The 26,986-nt window shown below is 36.8% G+C and overlaps 1 protein-coding gene across 3 annotated transcripts; it reads right to left on the minus strand.

Annotated features, from left to right (window-relative positions):
* LOC129448542 (beta-1,4-galactosyltransferase 3) lies at positions 1 to 26,986 on the minus strand. 3 transcript variants are annotated; one of them, XM_055210996.2, is made up of 7 exons: positions 26,774 to 26,986; positions 12,332 to 13,394; positions 11,664 to 11,899; positions 6,156 to 6,343; positions 5,102 to 5,224; positions 3,201 to 3,305; positions 1 to 3,079 (listed from the first exon to the last, which is right to left on the minus strand). In XM_055210996.2, exons 2-7 carry the CDS (start codon positions 12,588 to 12,590, stop codon positions 2,917 to 2,919), a joined length of 1,074 nt encoding a protein of 357 aa, XP_055066971.2. In that variant the 5' UTR covers positions 12,591 to 13,394; positions 26,774 to 26,986; the 3' UTR covers positions 1 to 2,916. The 3 variants fall into 3 exon arrangements, with proteins under 3 accessions (XP_055066971.2, XP_055066972.2, XP_055066973.2); XM_055210997.2 differs by having other exon boundaries at positions 26,829 to 26,981; XM_055210998.2 differs by lacking the exon at positions 26,774 to 26,986 and adding an exon at positions 26,474 to 26,586.

Here is a 26,986-nt window from a genome sequence, read left to right on the forward strand (position 1 = left end):
TTCATACATTAACATTGTTTTATTAAATCATTGTAAGGCCACTGTGTGCAGACATTGTGAACAATAAAAGCAACTGCCCCTGGATCAGAGCAGTGCCATGAAAAACGATCTAGATTACAGAAGCCCATTAAGGCACATTTAGACGCATCTGATCCATCACCCCACCTGAGTAGTGTGCAGCCTGTGACCATTCAAAATTACATCTTTATTGAGCAATTCAGTATATTCTAAAGTACCATCTAACAATTTATACGGGTGATTTGAATAATTATCAAATATAGGTTTTTAATGTGATGTGTGATACAAAAGAATATGAGTCTTAGAAACACGCATTACATCCTAAATAACGTAATTATGTACGACATCCGCCCCTCCATGACAAACTGATAAACAGGACAGATTAAATTAACCTGACCCTTAACAACAACAAAAAAGACTAATAATGTTAAGCAAAAATAAACGTGCATTCTATAAAATTACACTTTTTGGTATCTCTGCCTTTATAACATCCAACCATTTCAAATGGTGCATAAGTACTGCAACCAATATATGATAGAGTTCTCTATCTCACAAAAATCACACAGTCACTTGATATATACACACATTAACTCATTCATTCACTCGACACGCATGCACCGAGGTGTCAAGCATCTACGGATCTGAATATAGACCATATTCACAATGTGGATGGATCGAACGAAACAAAGACATTTAGAAGAAGGGAAGTGAGCTGAGGGAACAAGGCATGTCAAACATAAGGGCTAGTTAAAGTCGTTCCGAGCAAAACTATTATTGAGATTTTATTTGAATCTACACTGCAAAAAATGGTTTTCAAGAAAAAAAATTATTAGTATTCTTGTCCTGCCCTCAGCAAAATATCCAAAAATTCTTAAGATGCTTTTTCTTGATGAGCAAAACGACCCAAGAAAACAAGTCCAGTTTCTACACCAAAAACATCACGTTCAAGTGATTTTGTGCACAAAACAAGCAAAAAAATCTGCCAATTGGGCAAGCAAATTTTTCTTGAATTTAGTGTTTAAGAAAAATGTTCAAGATTTTTTGCTTACTCTATTGGCAGATTTCTTTGTGCTTGTTTTATGCACAAAATCACCCAAACCTGACACCTCTGGTCCAAAAACCAGACCCACCTCCTGGGTCATTTTGCTCATCAAGAAAAAGCATCTTATTTTAAGAATTTTTAGATATTTTTACTGAAAACAAGACAACAATACCAAGAATTTTTTTTCTTGAAAATCATTTTTTGCAGAGTAAATGTAATGTCTTTGTGTGTCAAATTAGTGATGTAAAACTAAAAAAATTAAACTTAGTGAAAATACGAACTGAAAGAACATTTGGCCCATGAATTACTCACTACTGTATTGTGTCCAGACATTTAGTTTTTTGAGAGGTGTTAAAGTAAATCCTCATTATAACACATTTTTTGTTTAATGTATTAAAGTAAAAGTTTCTTCCAAGACAGTAATGAAATAGGGCCTACATTGTTCTGTACATAATGGTCCGCAAATAGGCTTTATTTTTTATTACTGTTCAGTACTTTGCATAAATTGTTTTTGAAATATGACATGAATGTGTTTTCGACCGGTTTTGTGAGATTCGCCCATTTCTGGAAATGTAAATGTTTCAAAATCCACTCATTTTACTGAAACTTTACTTAAAACTTGTCAAACACGAACTCGACTAAACTTAAAGGGAGAGTTTACCCAAAAATGTAATCCTGTAATCATTAATTACCCTCAAGTTGTTACAGACCTGTATACATTTTTTTTGTTTTGCTGAACAAAAAGGAAGGTATTTTGGGCAATATTTGTAACCAAAGCATTTGAGCACCATTGACTTCAATAGTATTTGCTTTTCCTACTGTGGTAGTCAATGTGCTCATTTACAAATATCATATATAGGTTTCGAACAACTTAAGTGTGAGCTAAGGATGACAAAAATGATCATTTTTGGGTGAACTACGCATTTAAGCTGGCATATTTTGGAGTGTTCTGGATGTATATCCTTTCCGAGCTCTTGAAGTTTGCGAACGTTATAAAACCAACTAAACCGTCTCTGACACACAGACACAATGCGTTTTCATTGACATGGCATCCTGTCAAACTGTATAATGGATACATTCAACATGCCCATCCCTAACGGAGCAAAAAACACAACAAAATCCAGTAAAACATTAAACAAAAAGAAAATTCATGCAGGTAAAATACAATATCGTGAATAACGAGAGGCAGCGTATTAATTATAAAGCCAATGATAAACTAAGAAATCCAAAAAGGCAATTTGGAAAGATAATAGCGTATGCAAGTGGTTATTACGACGAAAGAGACCAGATTTGATCGAGTCACTCAAAATGTCGCTCCACCCACCCGGATAACATTACAGTACATAATCAAACATACTAATTTACCAAACAGAAAACGCACCACTCACAGAGTAGTGCGGCAAACAATGTTGCGTATGCTGTACGTTGGCCTGCTTCATTTCCGACAGGTGTCAGAAAGCGATTTTACCCCTCTCCAGGTGCTGGACTTGGCCGAACCGACGCTTCAGCCATCATGAAACAAATGTAAAGAGAGTGCAGCTTGATTCTAAGGCAACAGAGGTTTATAACGACGCCCTCGGGCATGGAGGATATATGAAAAGTCTGTCCGTCAGGAACGCATCCGTCCGGTTGACGGTCACCTGCGGGATCCTGACTAATAAAGTGAACCAGTGAGAGAAAAATGTCAAACTTTGGAGAAAGGGAGAGAAAGACAACAATCATGAGACCGAAGCTGTGGCACCACCGTTACGAGGAAAGTCTGGTGCGGTTAAAGGCATGAGATCCTGTTTGATTCACTGGCCGCGTGCAAGCGAGGAAAGCGTTTTTCAGGCAGTTTCTTTCAAGTCTCTGGGATACTAGGATGCAGATTTATTTCGCGGATGCAGGCCCGCCTCCGTGCCGATGTTGACGGTGATGTTGGTGTAAAGCAGTTGATAGTCCCGAGACACGATCTCGTACTCCACCGTATTCATGCCGTCCTCTTTCCATGTATGCCGGGTCTTTGCCAACATGTTAAACCTGCGTGAAAGCAAATAATTAAAACCTTAAGGGAAGTACTAGGTGATGGCATCATTTTAATAAAGGGTTAATAGGCAGATTTCTGACCAACGCAAGAGGAATTACAGAACAAGTACAGTACCTTTTTGGATTCACTTCATTGCCTTTGTCATGTTTGTGTTTGATCATCTTATATCGGCCCACTTTTACAGATGGACGACTGATCAGCATTCCTCCAAGAGACACGCTGGGAAAGAAGAGGAGAAAAGAGAATTGTTGTTAGGCATTGTTGCAGACAAGCGGGACAGTCCCTGCATCCAAATGTGCGTACCTTCCTGTTAACAAAGCACACACAAAGCAGTACTCGGTATTCATGATACACCATGCGGACATCGCACGGATGACATCTGCTGAGACTCTAAAGTGTGCAAACTGTGGACACTTTGCTTTCCCATAAGGCCACAGGAGGAGAGCAGGGCAAACATGCAGGAATATAGGGCTGCAACTAACAATTTCATAATAGATTAATCAGGCGATTCTTTTTTATTTATACGTTTTTGTTTATTTATTTATTTACTTTTATTATTAATCAGGCAATTATTTTTCGATTAATCAGGCAATTTATTTATTTATTTATAAATTTTTATTGTTATTATTAATCAGGCAATTCTTTTTCGATTAATCAGGCAATTTATTTATTTATACTTTTTTATTGTCATTATTAATCAGGCAATTATTTTTCGATTAATCCGGCGATTATTTATTTATACATTTTTTATTTTTATAATTAATCAGGCAATTATTTTTCGATTAATCCGGCAATTATTTATTTATAAAAAATGTATTAATCAGGCAATTCTTTTTTTATTAATCAGGCAATTTAGTTATTTATACATTTTTTTTTATTGTTATTATTAATCAGGCAGTTATTTTTCGATTAATCAGGCAATTTATTTATTTATACTTTTTTATTGTTATTATTAATCAGGCAATTATTTTTCGATTATCCGGCGATTATTTATTTATACATTTTTTATTTTTATAATTAATCAGGCAATTATTTTTCGATTAATCCGGCAATTATTTATTTATTAAAAAATTATTATTAATCAGGCAATTATTTTTTTATTAATCAGGCAATTTATTTATTTATACATTTTTGTTTATTTATTTATTTTATTATTAATCAGGCAATATTTTTTTATTAATCAGGCGATTATTTATTTATTTAAAAAAAATATTATTAATCAGGCAATTATTTTTCGATTATTCTGGCCATTTATTTAAACATTTTTGTTTAATTATTTATTTTTATTATTAATCAGGCAATTATTTTTTGATTAATCAGGCAATTTACTTATTTTACTTTATTTTCGATTATTCAGGCTTTTTTTAGCTAAAAATCTATTATAGCTAATTATATTATATTATTATAGCTAAATAAGGCACTAATTTAGGGTATTCACTTGTAGAAGTATACGTTTAAAAGTCCAAAAGCCACACACTACAGAGTTTTACTAATACAATCTTTTTGATTTTGATGTTTTAAGCCTTAAATAAGAAAGTTTGTGCATCTTTAAAATAGTAAAACATCTTTAAATAAATAAACTTATTTTAATCGTTGACAACACTTCATAATCCATTATTATCGATGCAGTCAAAAGACTTCTAATTACATTTTTAAGATTGTTTACTCTTGATGTGATCACAAAATCCTATCCGTGGTCCAAATGAGCATCACAGCATGTGCGCTACACCACAGCTCTGTCTATAATATATTATTCTAAACAAACATTCATCTCACCCTGTCAGAGATGCTATTACACCGGCAGATGTGGACACTACGAACAATCAAGCTTTGAGCATCACCTTTTGTTCAAAGACAGATAGCTGGTACACATCCAGCACATCACAAGAGAAAAGCCCCTCCCACACAGAAGCCTCATCTATACACACAAAACAAAGGATCTGCCGAACACACGCACACTCAACCCCTCTGTGCTAATACACACACACACACAAAAAACACCCAAACACATTTACCGGATTCCAATGTCGTCGTCTTCGCCACCCCAGCCCCAGTAGTTGTTTGGAAACCCGTTCATCTTGAGGTACTGATTGGGGGTCAACGCTGACACTCCTCCAAAATACATCTTATAAGGCAACCTGAGTTGGAAACAATGAAAACATGAATGTTGTTTCTTTTAAACTTGCAAATATATGCAAGCAAATCAAATGAATATCAGCTCAAATGGTTAAAGGAATAGTCTACTCATTTTCAATATTAAAATATGTTATTACCTTAACTAAGAATTGTTGATACATCCCTCTATCATCTGTGTGCGTGCACGTAAGCGCTGGAGCGCGCTGTGACGCTTCGATAGCATTTAGCTTAGCCCCATTTATTCAATGGTACCAATCAGAGATAAAGTTAGAAGTGACCAAACACATCAACGTTTTTCCTATTTAAGACGAGTAGTTATACGAGCAAGTTTGGTGGTACAAAATAAAACGTAGCGCTTTTCTATGCAGATTTAAAAGAGGAACTATATTTTATGGTGTAATAGCACTTTTGGGAGTACTTCGACTCGCCTGAAAAGTCCGCTCCCCTTCTCACTCTCATAATGGGAGAGGGAGGGTGTTACTGCGCCGAGTCGAAGTACTCCCAAAAGTGCTATTACGCCATAAAATATAGTTCCTCTTTTAAATCCGCTTAGAAAAGCGCTACATTTTATTTTGTACCACCAAACTTGCTCGTATAACTACTCGTCTTAAATAGGAAAAACGTTGATGTGTTTGGTCACTTCTAACTTTATCTCTAAATGGTACCATTGAATGAATGGGGCTAAGCTAAATGCTATCGAAGCGTCGCAGCGCGCTCCAGTGCTTACATGCACGCACACAGATGATAGAGGGATGTATCAACAATTCTTAGTTAAGGTAATAACATTTTAATATTGAAAATGAGTAGACTATTCCTTTAAGGATGGCACCTGCTACACCAATGTCAGGGTTGCGATTTCCAACCAAACCAACAAAGGCAAACGTTGAATGCACTTGGAGATAAGCTAAGTGCTTAAAAATGTAAATGACTAACTTGTAGCCAAATTTGTCCATGGCAATGGCGGCATGTTTCGGATGAGCGTCGCAAACATAAGTATTGCGGTCGTCTTCTGGAATGAGATCCACATCATGGAAGAAGAGGCAGTCCCAGTCTTCTTCCCTCATGGCTTCACGAAAACCCACATTCATCAGCTTTGCTCGGTTGAAGGTGTAATTCCCAGCCTACAAAGAAACGTTAAAAATTAATTAATAAAGATTTGTGTTTTTGTGTAGTGTACGTAACAAATAAATAAAATCCAATACAAAAAGCATTTAGACTCAGTAGTGCAGTCCACTATTGTATGCAGCGCTCACAAAAATAGACTGAATATATAAGGTGGTCAAGAATCAGGGAGCAGATTAATGGGGATTATGGTTTAATCCTTGCCCTCTTGTCATGTGGTGGCAATGTCAAAGTCCTGAATATAAACACGGAGATGATTTTCTTCTGATAATCCAGTGTTTCAAAGTCCATGTTCTGTTTCTTAATGATATCTCTTTGTATACGGTGAGATCTTTAAAGGATGATATACAGTCAGCAGGTTAATACGGCACAACAAAATGGGTGACCTGAACTCCAGCATGAAGGGTTTTACGACTGTCCATGATCTTACTTATGTCTAGACTACATAAGTAACTAGACACAATATTGATTTGAGATTAAATATTGTATTAGTTATCACTTTACTATTTGAAACATTTGTGTAATATGGGTAAAGCAGCCCAAATAAGCAGTCTGATATCATTTGTTTTCATTGGTCAGCATATTAAATTAAAGGAATATTCCATTTTCTTAAAAGAAAAATCCAGATAATTTACTCACCACCATGTCATCCAAAATGTTATTGTCTTTCTTTGTTCAGTCGAGAAGAAATTATGTTTTTTGAGGAAAACATTGCAGGATTTTTCTCATTTTAATGGACTTTAATAGAACCCAACATTTAATACTTAATTCAACACATAACAGTTTTTTTCAACGGAGTTTCAAAGGACTATAAACAATCCCAAACGAGGCATTAGGGTCTTATCTAGTGAAACGATTGTCATTTTTGACAAGAAAAATAAAAAAAATGCTCTTATAAATCACAACCTTTCATCTAGGTCCGGTCCAGCGCGACCTAATGTAAATGCGTAGTGATGTAGAGAGGTCACGTGTTACATATATGAAACACACATTTGCTGACCATTGTAAACAATAAACTGACACAAAGACATTAATTAGTATCATTTGACATACAACAACGTAGGAACGGTCCTCTTTCTCAACACTTGTAAACACTGGGGCGGAGTTTCGCGTTCGTTTTCTGTGACCTCTTGACGTCATGACGTATTGCGTGGGGTCACGCGGGTGCATCACGACCGGATCTAGACGAGAAGTTGTGGTTTAAAAGTGGATTTTTTTTCTTGTCAAAAAATGACAATTGTTTCGCTAGATAAGACCCTTATGCCTCGTTTGGGATCGTTTATAGTCCTTTGAAATTCCGTTGAAAAAAACTGTTGAGTGTTGAGTTAAGTATTAAATGTTGGGCTCTATTAAAGTCCATTAAAATGAGAAAAATCCTACAATGTTTTCCTCAAAAAACAATTTCTTCTCGACTGAACAAAGAAAGACATCAACATTTTGGATGACATGGTGGTGAGTAAATTATCTGGATTTTTCTTTTAAGAAAATGGAATATTCCTTTAATGAATTAAAATGTTTGCGCTCATTTTTGCACAAAAAAACAGCATTTCCATTAACCAATGTTAACAACTACAGTAAAGGCGCATCAGGCACAGTCTAAAGTAAGATGGACATTTGGGCCTCATTTAAAATGTGCATATGCACAGATTTGATCGTTCAGTGTGCTTACGCAAAAATCTACGGTAAGGTCCATATTTATAAAAAACGGTCTTTGACGTGGAAAAGTGCTTAGCGCTACATGAGGGTCTGAGCAGACGTACCCACTTTTGCTTGTCCGATTGGTGCAAGTTTTTGGACATGTAAGCCATTCTTGCTTTTCGAAAAGGGTTTAACCATTCAGGGTTCCCACACCTTAGTTAACCTCAAATTCAAGGACCTTTCAAGGACTTTCCAGGTGCAAATCCCCCTCAAATTCAAGGACTAAATGTGGGGACATCATGTTACCTTTTAAAATATATTGTTATGCTCTGTTCACACCGGCCGCGGTAGAGGCATCAATCGCGAGTGATTTCAATGTTAAGTCAATTTGAAGACACGTTTACGCGTGTATGGAGGTCTCACGGCGCGAATGAGGCATTTAGCACGGTAGACGCGATTCCGGCTCGTTCGCGCAAATTGAGTGTGGAACTAAAAGCGGAGGTCACAGAAGCCCCTCCCAAGACAGGAATTTCTGCCTGAATGTTTCAATGACTAGAATTTCACGTGCGGCTTTCACACACGAATAAAGCGAGTACACTCAAAATGTTCAAGCGTCCAACTACACGTGGTAGACGCGAATTTGACGCCTCAAACGCGTCTGGTGTGAGCTCACAGTTACAGTTCTCTTTTGAGGGAACTCGCGCTGCGTCACTGCGATGACACTTTGAGGACGCCTCCAGGGATAAGTGCGCCTGAATGTGTATATCAAATTCAACCAATGGTGAGGCTTAACGACAAAGACAGGGTGATGCGGGAGCCAGGAAGTATATCGCTATCTGAAATATTGACAAAGACAGTGTCACAGGGACGCAGAAACTATGGCAAGGGAGACACAGCGTCTCATTCCCTTCTCAGGGAACAACAGTTACATACATAACCCGAGACGTTTTCATGTGTCAAACACAACTATGAAAAAAGCATTCTGGTATGAATCAACATTCGCATACAGAAGATATAAGCATTTAAAGCGAACAGTTTAGCACGTGTGAAATTATCCTACACTACACAGGGAATAATATGGATTTTTTTCCCAGAAAACTTCTTGCATAAAATAGATTCAAGCACTTTCAATGACCTGTATCTATGTATGTATATTTTCCAAAACTTCCAAGGCCTTGAATTTTTCCCCCAGATTCACAAACTTTCAAGGACTTCAAGGACCCGTAGGAACCCTGAACATTGACAAGTGCTCATTTTTATGTCTATGACGTAAATTAGGCATCATTTAAAAGTGGAGATCTGAAACTGCTCAGCTGCGCACATGTTCAAGTTCATTTGCGAGATTTCACTTCTCTAGTATGGTTTCTACACAGAATTGTATAAATGAGGCCCCAGAAATGTAAAAAAAAGCAGTTCATAGTATTAATGGCATTTATTTATGCCAGTTGTTCGCTATGTTTGTTTACTGTAAAGTCTCGTTTGAGAAAGAGAGACATTGCAGGATTTCCCATAAAAAATGTTATATCATTGATTTTTTTTTCATCATGTTTGTGGTCTCTTACATTTAAAAAAAAATCTGCTAGCTTAACAGCTTACCCCTCATTTTCCAAACACAGAGAAGCTACAGCAGGACAAACATGTAGTAATGTAACCTGAGACAAAGTAGTGACAAAACACGTTCTATAGAGCAGTTTGTTCGTTTATGGCTACCATAGAAACATGAAGGCGTGAAATGGTCACTTCCACATAAGCAGACCCATGGTGTATGAAGATAAAAAAGGCTCATTCTAAGGTAATAAAAACAATACAGTTCATTTCGTAAGATCTTAATACACCATTGAACTTGGCTGGTGCTGCGTCTTATAGTTAGGTGCGCCTTGTAAGTCAGTATGAATTAATTTTGACATTTATGGGGCAAGAGACAACATTACCATCTACAGCTGAGAGTCCACAATATGCTGCTTCTGTATTTTTGTAATTCAATGGATTCTGTAATGTGGAATGACGAGTATGCAAACTTCACGGTAGTTAACTTGTTCGTTTAATTTTGCCTATTCAACCTTCCAGGTAAATTCTGTATGCTATTGTTTATCGTTTTAATAACTGATAATATTACTTTAACGTACAGACATCTATTCAGCCTGCTGTTCTTTCTGCTATTGTTTAGTTGAATAACTCGCCTTTCCAGATTAAATGTCTGTTCTTCGGCTTGGATTTTGTGAAATAATTTTCTAAATAAACGCGACGTATAGTCCACTGTGACTTATACATGTTATTTCTTCTTAATGACACATTTTTTAATGATGCGGCTTATAAAGACAGAGCGCAGTTATGCAAATTTGAAAACCACGCCCACCGGGGGGGAAAGCAATCCAACCGTCTCCATTGACTTTGTATTGCGACAAGCCGCCTCCTTGTCATTTCTGGCTTATAACAAAAAACTGAATAATGCCTAAAAGCTGCTGTGTGACAATATGTACAGCTAACAAGCCAAAGAACCCAGAAATAAGTTTTTATAAGCTGTCGAGCCGTAAAACCCAGTCTTTAAGGAGAATAAAGTGGATCGCCGACTACGTTTCCCCCTAGTGGACGCAGTTTTACTAATAGAAGTACTATAAAAAGTTGCCTGTATCCATTTTTGTGTCTTTAAACACTCGTTTTTTGGGGTCGACAGCTTATAAAAACGTATTTACAGATTAAACTTAAAAACAGATTAATACCTAAAAGCTACTGTGTGACAAGGTGTACATCTAACAACCCAAAAAAACCAAATACGTTTTTGTGGGCTTTCAACTTCAAAAAACGAGCGTTTAAAGACACAGAAATGGAACTACTTTTCATAGTACTCCTATTAGTAAAACTGCGTCCAATAGGGGGAAACGTAGTCGGCGATCCACTTTATTCTCCTTAAAGGCTGGGTTTAACGGCTCGACAGCTTATAAAAACTTATTTCTGGGTTCTTTGGCTTGTTAGCTGTACATATTGTCACACAGCAGCTTTTAGGCATTATTCAGTTTTTTGTTATAAGCCAGAAATGACAAGGAGGCGGCTTCTCGCAATACAAAGTCAATGGAGACGGTTGGATTGCTTTCCCCAACAGTGGGCGTGGTTTTCAGGTTATGACGCGCTCCGCTCTGTCTCTATACTCCGAATCGGCTTATAGCCCGAAAGTACGGTATATTGCATTTCTGTCAAAGATGCTCTCATCAAGAGCAAAAATAATCCAGTTGCATCAACCGTAACAATTTTATTTTAAACAACTACAAATCCTACATATTAAACAATATTAACCTTGTTAATTATACATCTAGGGAATGTAGCAAGTTGAAACCAGTTGTATCTAGGACAATCCTGTATTTCTCTGAAAAACAAAAGGATAATTTCCACTCTTTTCAATAAAGTAAGAGATAAGCTGATGATCTGCGAGTGACCTTTCAGAGCGAGCGGTACATGTTTGAATGCAGACTGACACCTATAACAGGATCAAGTGCTTACAACGAAGCATTGTCTCACCAGGAGGCACAATTGAGTTGAGTAATATCACACGAGACGTAACCAAGCAACAAATACATCTTTGTACAACCTGTGAAGGCAGGGTCTATAATTAACAATCGCCAAAAAGAATTTAGCACACAGCAGTAAGGGACCCTGTCATATCCATGCAAATGAAAGAGACCCAGCCTGATGAATGACATAGATGCCATAATTGAGCTGTTGACGCTGAAGGAAGGGATGTAGGTAGTAGAGTAGAAACTTTAGGTGGTGCTCCCTGTTTCTGTGGGGAATGATTATGGCAGTCCGGTGACGGGCTTCACAGTTTGGAGGTCTATAGCGGCCCCCTCGGACAACAAATGGATTCTTCCCCTCCACCTCGGCAAGCGTGAGCCCGGAAGGAAAAGTGACGTGGATTGGTCCACCTGATTGTTTAAAAAGAGGCGTAAACAGGGCTGTCACAACTATTAACTAATTGTCTGATAGTGGTTAGTTGAACTAACAGTGATTTTTTGTTTTCAGATTTGCACACCTTTAGAAATACAAGGGGATGTGTTGTATCTGCAGCAGGTCTACATCCACCATTATTGCTTTACATTTACTGCTATGTTCATTTCTTCATCATTTGAGTCGTATCAGCTTTGCAGTGTCTTCTGTTACGGTCACTTTTGGTTTCTGTTATTTCTGGTTACGGTTATTTACAGGATTTTCACATGCTAATGCCTTAACCCCCAGGCTAATATATATTTGGATTTACTAGTTACACTACTAACAATTACACAATTGGGTTTTAAGACCATTTGTTAGATGAATTCACTATAGAGATATCAGCAACCTGAATCACACCATCAACTCACCAATCAGAGGGGACTTTTTAGGGCAGAAGGGCATGTCCTCTTTATTCATAGTGGGACGTAAAAGGGAGAGGTTAGCGTAGACATCCGTCTGGTTCCGCCCACCGCCCGCATGTCCCGCTGTAGAATCGGGCTTACGGAAAATTCGGAAAAAATACGACACCCGTTTCTGGTATCCCTCTCTGGAGAGAATTGCCATGACCACCAACTGGACGCCCAAGAGCATGATCAGATAGCGCCATTTGGACTGCAGCGTGAACATGGTGTACGGATTCTGTTACTCGATTCTGTCACTCAATTCTGTCACCAAGTCTGAGAAGCAGTCCAAATGAGTTTGGGTTTGATATGAGCGAGAAACTCGATTCTATGGTGGTCTCATTCCTTGCGTGTAGGTACTTTAGGCTTTAACACCAACATGTGGAAACATGCAAACAGAAGAAGAAAAACTGCGCCTTTGATATGACTTGTAAACTCCAAAAGAAATGTATGCCTCGGGAGGTTTGGTGATGTAAACGGTTTGGCAGAGATGGATCTGTAGATATCTGTAGTGTTCGATGAAGGCACTTCGCGTGTGTCTGATGAAACACCCAAGGAGGAGGGACACCTACTGCAGATTTAATTTGAATCACTTTGCTTACTTGGAGTCTTAATAAACAACTCTAAATGGAAACTCCCAGTGGTCCTCAGGTGTTTTCATGATTCGATGATCTACCGAGCTTTCGACAAGCTCCACCAAACCTACAGACAGCGGGACGCTGTGTCTAATCTGACAGATAGGAGGAACCCGATTGTTTGTCTCTCAAGGGTCCTCGACAGTAGCGGTTACGAAAGGTCCCGGGAAAGCTTCATGGCCCCTATGAAGTCGGGCATGCCATAGCTTGTGGGGGCTGGAGCGGGCGAGAGGAACGTATTGTGTTAGTGTGAGCAAGAGAAAACGTGCGTATTTGTCCTGAATATGTTTGGGGGCAAACAAAGGGTGGGAGGGACGATATCCAACATTCCCAGCTATTGTCTTCGCGCAGGGGGAGGGTCCATCACCACCTGGTCCAATAGCAGGAGTCCATGCCTGAAAAACAAAGAGAAAGGCATGAGGTATGACCCAGAAAAATGGCTTTTTACCGAAGCTAAGTAGTTATTTGCCTCAGTAATGTCTGCAACTAATATATAAACACGCTGACAGTCAAAAGACACGGTTTAAATCAAAGCCATTTAGTCTTTTTAAAGGAAAAACACATCTGTTGTGAGTTACATCTTTTATCCATTTCGAAAAGCAGAAAGTTTTTTGCATAAAAAATATACCTGCAATAAAATTCACACTGGAACTGGTAGTGAGGGTGAAACAAACTAACGAAAAAAAATTATAGTCATTAAGTTAAACGCTTCAATGCCGTTAATTACCAGGTCCAGCACAAAAACATTTTGCTACAACAAATACTACCAGCTTGTGTTACTCACTTTACTGTGTCTTTAAAATGTGACTTGATGAAAAAAAAACCTGCACTTGGTTCCAATATGGCTGACATCCCAGAACCAGGCCTTGTCCGTCATAAAGGAGGCAAACACCCTCAGCAGGAACTCAAAAACCAGAGCATGATTTCTTTCCCAAAAGCCACATCGGCACTGCTGGGAATTCTGTACTGCCAGCAAGATCACTGGCTGCTTCAGATCGGCTTCTCTTAATCTGCTTGACACGTCTGGTGGATCTGTTCTTATGAATCAATTAAAGCTCATTAAAACTACCTTTCAAGCTTTTAATCCTGATCTACAGAACAGAGCAGAGATCGTAGAGGTAACAAAGCTATGGCGTGCGGAGAAGCTTGGTCAGCTGAATCCTTTACTATTATGATTATCTAGTTTCTGATTACTAATCTGATTTTAAATGAATTCTTCTCGTGTTACTGATAAATGTTCCTTGCCTCCCTAGTTACTGCAAACATAATCCTAAAGACAAATATGTGACCCCGCCTAAAGTCGCTTAGTCTAATTTTGAGATTTAGAGCGTCAAAGTACTCGTACCCAAAAATTACAAAAAAATGTAAAGTGTTTGTGATTATTATTGCTGTAAATTACAGATTAAAAACTAAGCCTTTAATAATACTTACACAATTGTGATCATGACATGCAAGCTTGTTTTTAAATTGGAAATTCTCAAAAACATAATTTTCTGAGAATGAAATTCATCAAATCTTTGACATGGGTCAGTCAGTATTAGCTTTGTCACGACACTGGAATTTCTAACTTCGGCAAACTGCGTCATCCATTATAATTTCCAGTGCCACAGGGGGAAATCTGCCACAACATTAAGGCTTTAAATAGGGCTGCACGATTTGGGTAATTTTTCCCATTGCGGTTATTGATGCTAAATTGCGATGTGCGATTGCAATTATACTAAATGGTATCATGGGCCAACTTGATGGGTTTTAAGGAAAATCCACACACAGTTTAGCTAAAATGTGTATTCGTAAAACTAGAAATGTTTTCGTATTGCCACGTGATGTAGCAACTGCTCAGTGTCAGTAATCCTAAATCCAAAATACCGCCATACAACAGACAGAGTTTTTTAGCTACCAGATCACTGTCAACCTCCTCTGCATCCATCTTTGCATCTTCTACAGCAAGGTCCTGATTGGTTAACATGGCGTGGAAATCCGCCGAAGTTCAGATTTTTCAACTCGCGCGTTTCCAGCGTCAACGCTCAATTCGCGCGCGTTTACCGTGTGTACAGCGCCACAGGATGCCTAATCGCGTCTTTACGTTGACTTAACATGTAAATCACTCACGCTTGCCGCGTCTGCCGCGTCTAGTGTAAACCCTGCATAAGGAGATTGTATTAACTTTGATAATTACAACACTAGTCAGTATTATTAAAGATATTAAAGGGGACAGAGTATGAAAATACGTTTTTACCTTGTCGTAGTTGAATAACGGGAGTCTACCCGCATTCACAAACATACGAAAAGTGCTAGACATTCTGAACATCTCCGTTTCATAGAAAATCCTCCTTTAGAAATATTGCCAGAAAATGGCCCAATCTGAACAACAGATACATGTTACGTAAAATGCATTTTACTCCCCCCCACACTCTCTTCCCTCCCTCCCCTTCAAAATAATTTGCATACATCCGGCCTCCAACGGGAAGTATTGCAGCAGTGTTTGCAAAGTTCAAGGCGAAATGTCGAGTGGCTTTCCGAGGTTTGCTCTTCTATCTGTAACATTTCGGTCTGTCTGTGTTCTGAAGACGGCGAAGTTTACATTCTTTTGAGTGGCAGCAAAGGCGGCCAATCAGTGTCAAGAGCTTGCATTTCATAATGAGGTTGCCAGTTAAGCCCGAAGGGATGCCAAATAGATGCAAAACCATGCGCTTAAAATCCCCCACCCGTTTTCTTAGAGGTGTTTTAGGAAGCTTCTAAGGCATTACAGACCCAACCAAAATTTTGTTGTCTACAATATGTCACATCACAGAACAAGAATAAATACCAAATGTTCTGTACTACAGATAGAATGACAAAAACACTTAAATAACAAAAAAAATGACTTTAGCCAGGTTTACAAATGTAAAAAATAAATGTTTACATGTAAGTCAAAGCCTTATGCGATAATGCAAGATGTTACAAACACCTTAATAAAAAACGAGATGATGATGGAAATACAATTCAAAAGAGAGGGTTTTTCTTCCTGTTTGAAAATATAGCTGCAAAACATGCACATTTTTTGGAAAGCACACGTCTGACCTCAGTGTACATTTCTGCCAGAGCTTCTGTTGCAAAGTAGGCGGTATTGTCTCATCCCGTATCATGTTGGAAAAAAATACTAAGGAGTTATAATATTCCCAAAACTCGATATACCACCTAGCCCTTGATGGAAATTCATTCTTTTACTGCCTTTAAACATTCATTTATTTGAATTTAAACATTTACAAAACCAACATGCACACTAATAAATACCAATAACATCCATTTTGATCTGGAATAAAATGTGTTGTGATAACCCCACTGTGACACTCTCATATCCCACTTTAAAACAAGCAGACTTCAACAAATTTCCTCCCTGGCTTGTCCATTGTTTGAAAGTACAGTACTTACAGTTCTGAACAAACCCTTGCTGTTTCTCTCGAGTTGCTGTGCATGAAAAGACACTTCTGGATCTTGCGATTGTTTTGAACAAAGCAGGAAGTGAAGCGCTTTCTTAACACTGAAACATCAGAAGGTTTTACGAAGATAGATGAAGGTGAGTGGTCGCGCAATTAACAGCTCTCCTTTTGAATCGCACCCTGGCGCGAACCAGGCTTTTGGGGTCAAACACGCTCGGGCGCGGTTTGCTCTGGATAGTGTGAGTGCACCCTAACACATAGCTGTATGTGTCATCTGTCTGGTTAGTGTGCTTGGGTTACAGTGACAAGTGAGAATGACTCGCAAAGTGACAGCTGACCGCATCACAACCTCAGCTTCAATATCAGAGAGATCATTACATTCACATTTAATATTATTGTAAGACTAAAACTCAGTGACAGCCAATAAGATATGTAACTGCCATACACATTGACTTCCATAGTAGGATAATTTTTTTCATGGGTACCATCAACTGTGTCCTGACCATCATTTATCATAATATCTTCTTATGAATTAAGAAACTCATACAGGTTTGTGGGTGAGTAAATGGTGATAGAATTTTCATATTTGGGTTAACTAACCTTTTAACCTCCATTACTCACATCTACGTAAATATATGAAACACACTGGATTGTGTAAAAATATAGCATTTAACATCCATTGATCGATACTGTTTCTAAAACATGCTGTATTTGCTTTTGATGTTGGTAATTTGTAAGTGCCTTTGCAAATATAAGAGGCATGATAAATAACTAAATTTAAAAGTCAATGCTTTTGTGTTGTAAAACAAAAGGACAGTCACAGAACGAATAACGAATAGGAGAGGAAGAATGATAATATCATGAAGGAAGATCAGGTATGATAAATTTTGCCTTAATCTTGCCCATTAATACGAGCATTAAAAGAAAAATTGCGGTTATTTTCTGCACAAATTGCACAAATATTTTTTTAAATAGTCAGCACATACCACTATTAATCCCACATTAACATATCAGGAAATTGCATTTGCAAATGTGAGTAGACTTTATTTTTTCAGTGATTTACATAAAAAAACTAGCAACCCAAAACTTTAACATAGCATTACTTCAGATATAGGTGTACCTAAATGTGAGAAATTAAATACTGTATTTTCAACCAATCAGAATTTGGAACGGATTTATTTTGCCAGCATGTACTATTTTTTTCTGTGCAGTATGTATCAGACTATCAGCGTGTCTCCAATGCAGTACATAGACATTACAACATAACTTAGAGCAATGCTCTGGTTATATGTTTAAACCGAAAATGCACTCATGTTTAAAAAACAATACTGACATATTCTGGTAAAAGTGGCTATATTTCAACAAATCCCATTCAAAAAATCTTGTGGAGGAACTCAAGAAAAACAAAAAGCCTTCTGGGTAGGAGTCAAGCATAACTGGTCTGTGGCCACTGGGCTGGAACAAAGTAATATACTTACTAAGCCACATGAAGATAGTAAAGAAATAGTGAAGCAGATCCAATGTTATTAAGATGGGATAAAGAAGGAAAGCTTTAGATGCAAGTATTCAATGTTTCTTTCACCTCTCTTGCCAAAGCACACGTTAAATGGTACAATATACTGCCTGAGGGTATTAATATTACGTTCATTTGCACGAACAAACACACTACAAGCTAGGTACAATACATGAGTAAATATAAAGTGCATTCACATGAAAATGCAGAGATTTCCCACTGCGTAGCCCACGGCGACTCAAAGTGGCTTTGCTCAGCTGTCCAGCATACAGAAAAATTGTGTAAGGTTATCTTTACCTAAAAGAGAGCAGAGAGGCCAATAAAAATAAAAAGATAAAAAGATAAAACTCAGGTTTCCCGCAGCACTTTGCAGTTCGAGGGGCCCACCTAAGCTGGGAAATCCTACTGCCTAACTAGGTAGTCCAAAAAAAATTTTTGCTGCACAAAAGGCCGTCAAGTGCATCTTGGAGAATAGGTTGACACGTGCCTGTTGATTCGATATAATTGTTGAGCGCTCTTGCTCACGTTACTTGTGTGCATTATTTACATGCTACAATAGTTACACTCCTTTAAGATAATGTAATTAATAGTGGGAAATAATTCGTGTTTACAATCTTTGCACTATCATCATTCGCCCACATCTGCTTCAGTTTGTGTTTATTAACCCTTTAGTTTCATCAAGCAGCTATTTCCGTTAGAGGTATCTGTTAAAAACATGTGTTCATTTTCGGTCATAGTTTCTTCAAAATTAAGTTTTAATTGAGTGTTTTTAATAAAAATAAAAAAGTTTCATCATGATGCATACGCCCCGCCAATTTGATTGCACGACCACCCCGGCACGGCCAACCCTACCACCTTAACTAACACATTTTCTGCGAGAAACCCTGAAACTATAAACTATGGATGCAGCGATACAAAATGTATGTGCAGATAGCGAGTGCAAAAAATACAAACTGTAATTCTGTTACCATTGTCACCCAAAAAAAAATGAATAATTCTGCCCCCTTTTGATTGCCAGCAGAGGTGTATAAGTATTTTAGTTACATTTTCTTTTAGTTACATTTTCCAAGCATCTATGCTTTATCAGAGTGTTTGTCTTGGGAAAAAATATACTTTTCTTTACTAAAAAATGTTCACTACATTCTAAAGCATAAAATCATACTGTGTATTCATTATATATTGCATATTAAAATTGATTTAATGCCTAATTACATAAAAATGGTGTACTTTTACTTTCTTGAGTAAAAGTAAAAAAAATTACTAGATGTTTAATGTACTTAAATATTAAATATAAACCAAAAACTTGAAATTATGAAATGTAGTGGAGTAAAAATTATGATAATATGTTTTGGAATGTTTGTTTTCCAAAGAAAAACACTAATAAAATACGAATAATCGAAAATTTACTTTTATGTAGAAAGTAAAAATACTTAAGTATACAACTCTGATTGCCAGGATATAAATCGCAAATTATCGGTTATTTTTAAATAATAGTCCGATAGTGGGATTTTTTTATCTCCCAATACCAATTATAGGTCGATATATCCGTGTATTCCTATTATAAACTAATTACAAAAACACCGATCACAATATTTAATATTTCATACTGAAGGTTATAACAGTAGCTACACCTCAAAACCTCATCTACATCAGCAAGTTAGGTAATGTCACTTACCTTTGTCACAAACGAATATCAGAAAACATAGCAAAAGAACCCCAAATCTAAGTCTAAGTTTGCATGTCATAAAACACGTACATTAAAAACAGGTCATATGAAAGTTTCATCAGCAGGCAAAAAAACCCTTGAGTCATCAGACCAAAATGATTGCTGAACTCTGATATGCTTGGGAAAATACAGCAAGATCTCAATTTTAAGCCAATAATGATGTGTTTAGGAACATTACCCAACAATTACCGAGAAACATGCTTAACTTACAAAAGGCACACCGACCCTTTAAAAGAGAGCGACTATTATATTTAGATTTAAAGGGATCGGAATAAAAAGAAAAAAATTCAAACCTTTAAAAGTTCTTAGCCAAGAACTTCATGAAGAATGAAGGCAGAGAGACGCCGGCTGGAGTTTCCAGGCATCTGGATTACATGTGTTAGATTAGAAGACCAATGAAGAATAAAAAAAATTAACTATTTCTAAACAAGCCCGGATAGCCTAAATCCTACTGCCTGCTGTCAATCAAAAACAATCCCACATATTGTCACACTGTGTCGTCTGTCAATTTATCAGTCGATCAACCGACATCTGTCTATATACAGAAAAGCTTGTGCCAAAGCATACAAGCTTATTCAAATGGACACAATCAGTAAAAGCCACAGCCTTTATAAATGCATGCTGTCTGGCAGCTCTGAACACCATGACTAACTAGCAGTACTAAACATGACTAAAAAATGCAGATCGTGTCACAGAATACGTTTTGGAGGAGAACTAAAAATAAGTCTTTAAAAGCTTGCCTCAGGTTTAATTGGTTGGCCACACCTGAAAACCACATATCATTTGTTTAATTGCATACATAAAGAAGAAAAGAATCAGATTGCCTGTTAAACTGTCCTGTGCGTTAATGCGTTCCTGACAAATCTCGAATTAAAAAAAGTATGATAAACACACAAGAAATCAAATTTCTGTTTGGGACTGTTAACAATGGCATGTTTGGGGACAAAATGTTTCACAAACTTGTGTTCAACTACAAGAAAAGGGGACACAATATTGCATGAGACTGTTTTTGCTTTCAACCTGGTCAAATCTGGGCCATTTATGTAACATTTTGCACGTAATGTGAGGGGCAACAAATGGTAAGCATGCCGAATCTAGAGAAAAGCTGGTAGAAAAAAAATTGATCTTTCAATTATATTTATTTAATAATACTATAAAACACCACCAGATTAATATGGCAACTAGGGTTGGTTATACATTTTTACCCATACCCAATGGCACCTTTTCTTCGATACTTTCCCTCTGTTAAATAACAAAACATTTATAACTTCTAGTCCAAACCTCTCAATTTTACCATTTATTTATACATTTTACACACTAGACAAAATAAATCCTCTCTTTACCTCTTAAACCGTTTTTACAAAATCCAGGTTGATCTTTAGTTTTTTTAGGTACAAAAACTGAATAAAGTTCATTTAAAATAATACTGCATCTTTACTGTATAATACAAATATAGATTAATCCTTATTAAAGTTACAAATAGGGCTGTCACAATGATTAAATAATCGTGTCATCGCGATTGTTTGACCTCATTGCGATGATTTCAGATTAATACCGCAATGATTGCACATCTCTCTAAAAAACACACAACGGGACAACGAACAAAAAATGTATGAGAATTAAATGTCAAAGCAATAAACAGACAATTAATCATAATTATCACCAAAGCACTAAAACATCCAATTAACCGTTATAATCGGCACAATTTATTAGACAATTAACCATCACCCAGATATTATAACTGTGACAGCTCTAGTTACAAAAGTTATTTAGTTATTTGTTGTGTTGTTTATTTTTTATTAACATTAAAAACAGAGAGCATAAAGTTTATACTGGCACTTTAGGAGTACAAAGATCCAATATACTGTTAAACGTTTTTGATTTCTCAAATGTTTATATTCATTTAAAAGACTGTGCTTACGACAATATCATGGCATTTTTAGATAAATGTGTGTAAATTTTCTTGCTTCAAGGGCAGTTAGCATTTGTGTGCTGTCTGAAGCCTTGAGATGCAGATTACGGGGACGTGCTTCGGATTTGTGCACACACAAAACTCCTCAAAGAGTGCGTGAGTAGCTCATTGAAATCTGTTACGTGTCTTTTGGTGCTTAAATATTTAAAAAGCCAAGGCATAAAAGCATGTGAAAGTGATAAACGTTTGTGACGATGCACCACATTGCTCTGTTTGTTGTGTCTGAACAAGTTGCAAGGGCGACATCACGTCACAGGGTCTCTCTCTCTCTCTCTCTAGTCCATAGTATCAATGCAATTCGGTCTGTGCTCCTAAAAGTACAGAGTTTGGTACCTCAACCCTATTAGTGAATAAACTGACCTGTGGACCAAATATCTTGTTAAAAATAAAAGTGTTCTGGTTTCCAAAAGACAATGAGAGACGATGGGCATTGTTTTTCGCTGTGTGGATTTGGCAGCGTGGCAAAATTTTAAGGATATGCAGCTAACATTGTATACATTCATTTTACACAACAACATTAGCTCGATGTAGTAGTTGATGGGTTTTAGGCATGATTTCAATTAAGGTAATTTACTGGTTATTTATTTAGCTTGTAATTGAAAATAATCTCTACTCTAAGGATTGCTTCTGAATCTATGCAGAAGCCTACCGAAAGTCAACGGAGGCAATAGTGTGTACATTCTTTTGGATTGTTTTTAACCCAATGCTGTGTAAAAATTCAACTATCTTGTTGGGTTAATAAATAAACCTATGCTGGGGTATGTATACAATACAATTCTGGGTTGTTTGTTTCAACTCATGGTTGGGTTTTACAACAACCCAGCAGAATTGATGTTCTTCAGATCATATTTTCCTTCGGCTATGTTACTTATCTTATGAAGGCTATGGGTCAGAAACCTGAATCATTAAAAAAAGATCAAGACAGAGCTTTAAAATCTCAGCAGTTTCCACCCTATGGTGACAAGAAGTACACAAAGCTAAGCCCTGCTGGGGCCAGCTAGTCCCAGAATAAACATCCACCTTGTTGATAAAGTCCCTTGATACATACAGGTAGATGCTATGTATCCAACAAGGTGAGCTTTTCAGTAACATGTTAAAGATACACACATACAACAGATTAAATGCAAGTTTTATCAAATTCAGTCAAAATCTGAAATAGGACTGCAACGATTAATCACAACCAATCGTTTGCAGAACAAAAACATTTCCAACACATGTGTGTACTGTGGCCTGTATTTATAATTGTAATACAATTAGTTATTAATCGTTATGGAGCCATAATCTGAAACCAAATAGGTTTTAAAAATCAGCTAAAGACTCTGATTACCTCTGAGTTATCTATGACATCCTTACTTGGTATAAAAAGAAATTAAATGATTAACAGAATTAAGAGACAAACCTCATTTGACCTCAGTTGTCTGAAATGTAAAACCGCACCTAATTTCAATGACAATTTGGCACTTCGCAGTTTCAACTATGCCTGTACACCACAAAACTACAGGGACAGCAATGACCCGGGTGTTAGTGATGAAAACCTGCTACTTGGACCTGTATCCAAGCGATAAGATCCAGAGGGAACAAAAACGCCAACCCATTGTGAAAACAAAGCGATTCATTATCATGCATAGCTGTGCTTAACGTAAAACAGGCTAGACAGGAGCGCTCCCAACAACCAGTTTCATATTTAAATCTTTATCACGAATTGAAGAGATCAGGTGAAAAAGTAGTACACTTCCATAGTGTACTTAGTGCTTTATTTTCGCACAGTAATTTTGTACTTAATACACTAAAAATTCATCTTTAGTACTTCTTAAGATGTTCTTAAGATCGGCTAAGTGTACTTCACTGTGCTATTTTGAGACACCATAAATGTGAACTAAAATGTGCTAAAAATGTATTTAAAAAATGTATTTAGGTACCACTTGTAGTAAACTTGAACCCATCTTTGTATGAAAGTTGAGTTCAAGTTAGATTTTAAATACATTTTTTAATACAGAGATAGTATGTTAAAAGTGCATTTTAGTTGATGAATTTTTAGTTATAGTGACAAAATTAGTGTGCGAAAATAAAGCACTTTAAGTACACTATGGAAGTGTACTACTTTTTCACCTGGGAGGGTGATTCTCACGAAACCATTGAAACACCACGGCACTAATGATTTTAGCTTTAAAATGTGTAATATAGTAACATTAAAAAGCATCAGAATTAACACAATACTGTGTTCTTTCTACCTTGCACAATGTGTGATTTCAACATAAGAATTTATAATTGTAAATTTTATCTCATTTTCTGCTGAAAATCTCATTACCGCAATGTGTCCGGCTGTGTTTGGACATGCATTACGTTTTAATTTATTCAAATTAACACAAAAATATTAAGAAAAAAAAATAAATGGATGTTTTGCTAGACTACTTTAGATAACAGAAAAAATATTTATTGAATATTCATGTATAATAATAATAATAATGAAGAAAAATTTAGGAAAATTATGTGTCCATGCCTGATGTTCTCATCCTCCGCAACACTTTTTGAGAACAGTTTAAGCACACATACAGAATTTTTATAAAGTTTGATTTTGAGTGACCAAGCACATGGACCAGTTACTTCAAGATGGCTACCAGGTAAGATCATTTTTTTACAGTTAATTTGAAATATTGTCTTGTCAGAATGCTTACACGACATTTTGATTATCATTACCGCAACAGATGCTTATTAAATGTTAATTTAGATACATAATACTTTGATTTTAAATGCATGTGCAGAATCTCCAAATTATGTTCTTTCAGGTTTTTCATGTCATTTTGAAAATATGTCAGTGTTGATGTTTTCTGACTGTTGCGGTAATGAGATTTTTTAGGACTAATTTTTTTAATTATGTTACAAAAAGTGTTAAATGATAAGTAAAAGTTTTTAAATTAATGTTCCCATTTACTCCAGACTTTGTTTTTCAATGTCTGGTGGGAAAAAAAGTAAATTTAAGCAATTTTTACATTTTCATGCTTGACATTTTTAAAACCAAGTTTTCATGAGAATCAACCGGGAACCCTCTAAGTGCGTCTTACATGTTCTTGTAAATTAGCTTTTTTTAATCAGACTCTTAATTTGTTCTGACACCAAACCAGTGTTTCTGAATGACCCAAGGCCAGGATTAAGTGGAGTTAAGTGAAAGTATTTGCTGAAAAAAATGTGACGCTACCTGTAAAAACACAGATAAAGTCATTTTTTCAGATTTACAGTTTCCCTAAAATCATCCTACATACTATAAAGAACATTCTGTTAATATCTTGATTATTGACTGAATAAGACAATATCAAAGATTGAAATCAGTGAAATCAATGCCTGTAATCAAACTTTGATGCTTATCTCAAACCTTATCTCAGAATTTGAGTTTGAGACTTTAGCCTGGTTTTCACAGGCAGGGACGCATATAGTACAGTTAAAGGAACGAGGGAGTATTTTCAGGCACTGCGTAATATCACTGCGCCTGCTGCGGCCATGTTACAGCAACAAAGTTCTTGATTATTACGCCAGAATGAGAGTATAGTTCCTAGCCATATCGGCCTAGAAAATCACAACTTTTAATTTTCTGTCGGTCTAAGTACACAATGTAACTACAAAAGAGTCAAGTTTTAAATAGGAAAAATATAAAAACTCTTTGGTTATTTTTAGCACGATGCTAATGGTCTAATCGGATTCGATGGATTGTGCTAAGCTATGCTAAAAGTGATACTGCCAGACCCGGAGATCAGCTGAATGGATTCCAAAACAGTAAAATCAAATGTTTAACTCTAGGGGAGCTGGAAAATTTGCATATTTTTTAAAAAAGTGGAGTGTCCCTTAAATATCATCATCTCATTCTTGACAGAGGTAGCATTTTAAGGCTTTTGCAACTGAGCCCCTCGAATTTAACCTTATTATTAAAAATAAATCTGCTGACTTATACAAAAAAAATCATTTTCTAAATTAAAAAAATCATATAGAGCTAAAAAGAAAACTTTTGGCTCTTCCGCCCAACCATTTCTTAAGAAACAACGAAGACCATAAATTCTTAGCGTTCTTATTACATTATAAATCAGGTCCTCCCAAAAAGCACTTCAAAGACCTTTCATTCCTTTCATGTTTTATCATGATTCCTTTCATGACGTGCTCAAACAGCCACTGCTATACTTTGCATCATTTTGATATTAATTCAATTGTTTAACCAAAGACAACTTATTAATTGAAATGGCATTTAAAATGTTTCTATGAAATATGATTGATTTGCATTGCAAATGTTCAAAGCAAGTCCTCAGGGAAACCTATGCTGATACTGACAAACACTTCCTTGTTTCATATACCCAGATATCAAAGTCACAAAGATATTTCAGGGGTTTTAGAGGACATAGACCTGTCCCAAATAAAGATTATCAGTGATGCAAGTTAAATAAATCCAAGTTACGTCTGTCAACAGACTGTGGAAAGCATAAGCAGCAGCATTATTCAGGGCTTATTTATTGATGTTAATCAGCACTGAACTGCACAACACGTTCTTCTGCCTTTAGTTGTGTGATTTGTTGCGCAACCCTGAGAAACCAAATAACAGCCCAAAGCTAAAAAGACAGTGCCGAGTAAAGAAAGAAAGATGTGCTACCATTACCAAGTCACATTTGCTCCACGAGTTAGACACGAGACAAAAACCGCCGTTCTGTCCAAACAATAACAAAGAAATGGCAAACCAAAGAAAATATCCTTAACAAATACCGTTTCAGATATAATCCTACTTTCTGACTGAAAACACAGGCAGACAATGCAGACAAGGTTGTTTAGAAAGATAAACACAATATAGGCGTGATTGTTGATCTTACGTCAAACACGGATTTAATAACACATTGCAGCTGCTGAGGTTGAGTGTACAGATGCCGAGGGTGCCATTACAGTCCAAATAACACATAAAAACCCGTTATGACATAAATATGGGCTGTTGCTTTAATCCTGAACTTGGGAGGAAGCGATGCTGAGCCGCCCACCGTTACAACACCAGCGCTGTTAGCAACAGCAGGCTAACACAACTGGGGCTCCTCAAACACTCACAAAACGTTAAGAAATAACCCGCTATAAATCAAAACAGTTGTAAAAACACCCCGATAGGAGACGTTTAAACTTACCCGATTAATCTCGAGCAGTTTGGTGGACTACCAAGTGCGATATTCCGTTACTTACTCCAATTTCTGAGGACTTCGTCGACTCGCTCCCCCCTCACGGTCGTCCTGTCTGAGTTGAAAACGCGCAGCATGCGCAGGAAGTGATGCGCGCTCTCGTTGCTGTGAGTGAGCGCGCCCAACTGGGCTCCTTTGAGGTCTTGCACGTCCACGTGTTAA

Source organism: Misgurnus anguillicaudatus, chromosome 10 (genome assembly GCF_027580225.2).
Source record: "Misgurnus anguillicaudatus chromosome 10, ASM2758022v2, whole genome shotgun sequence".
NCBI classification, from domain to species: Eukaryota; Metazoa; Chordata; class Actinopteri; order Cypriniformes; family Cobitidae; genus Misgurnus; species Misgurnus anguillicaudatus.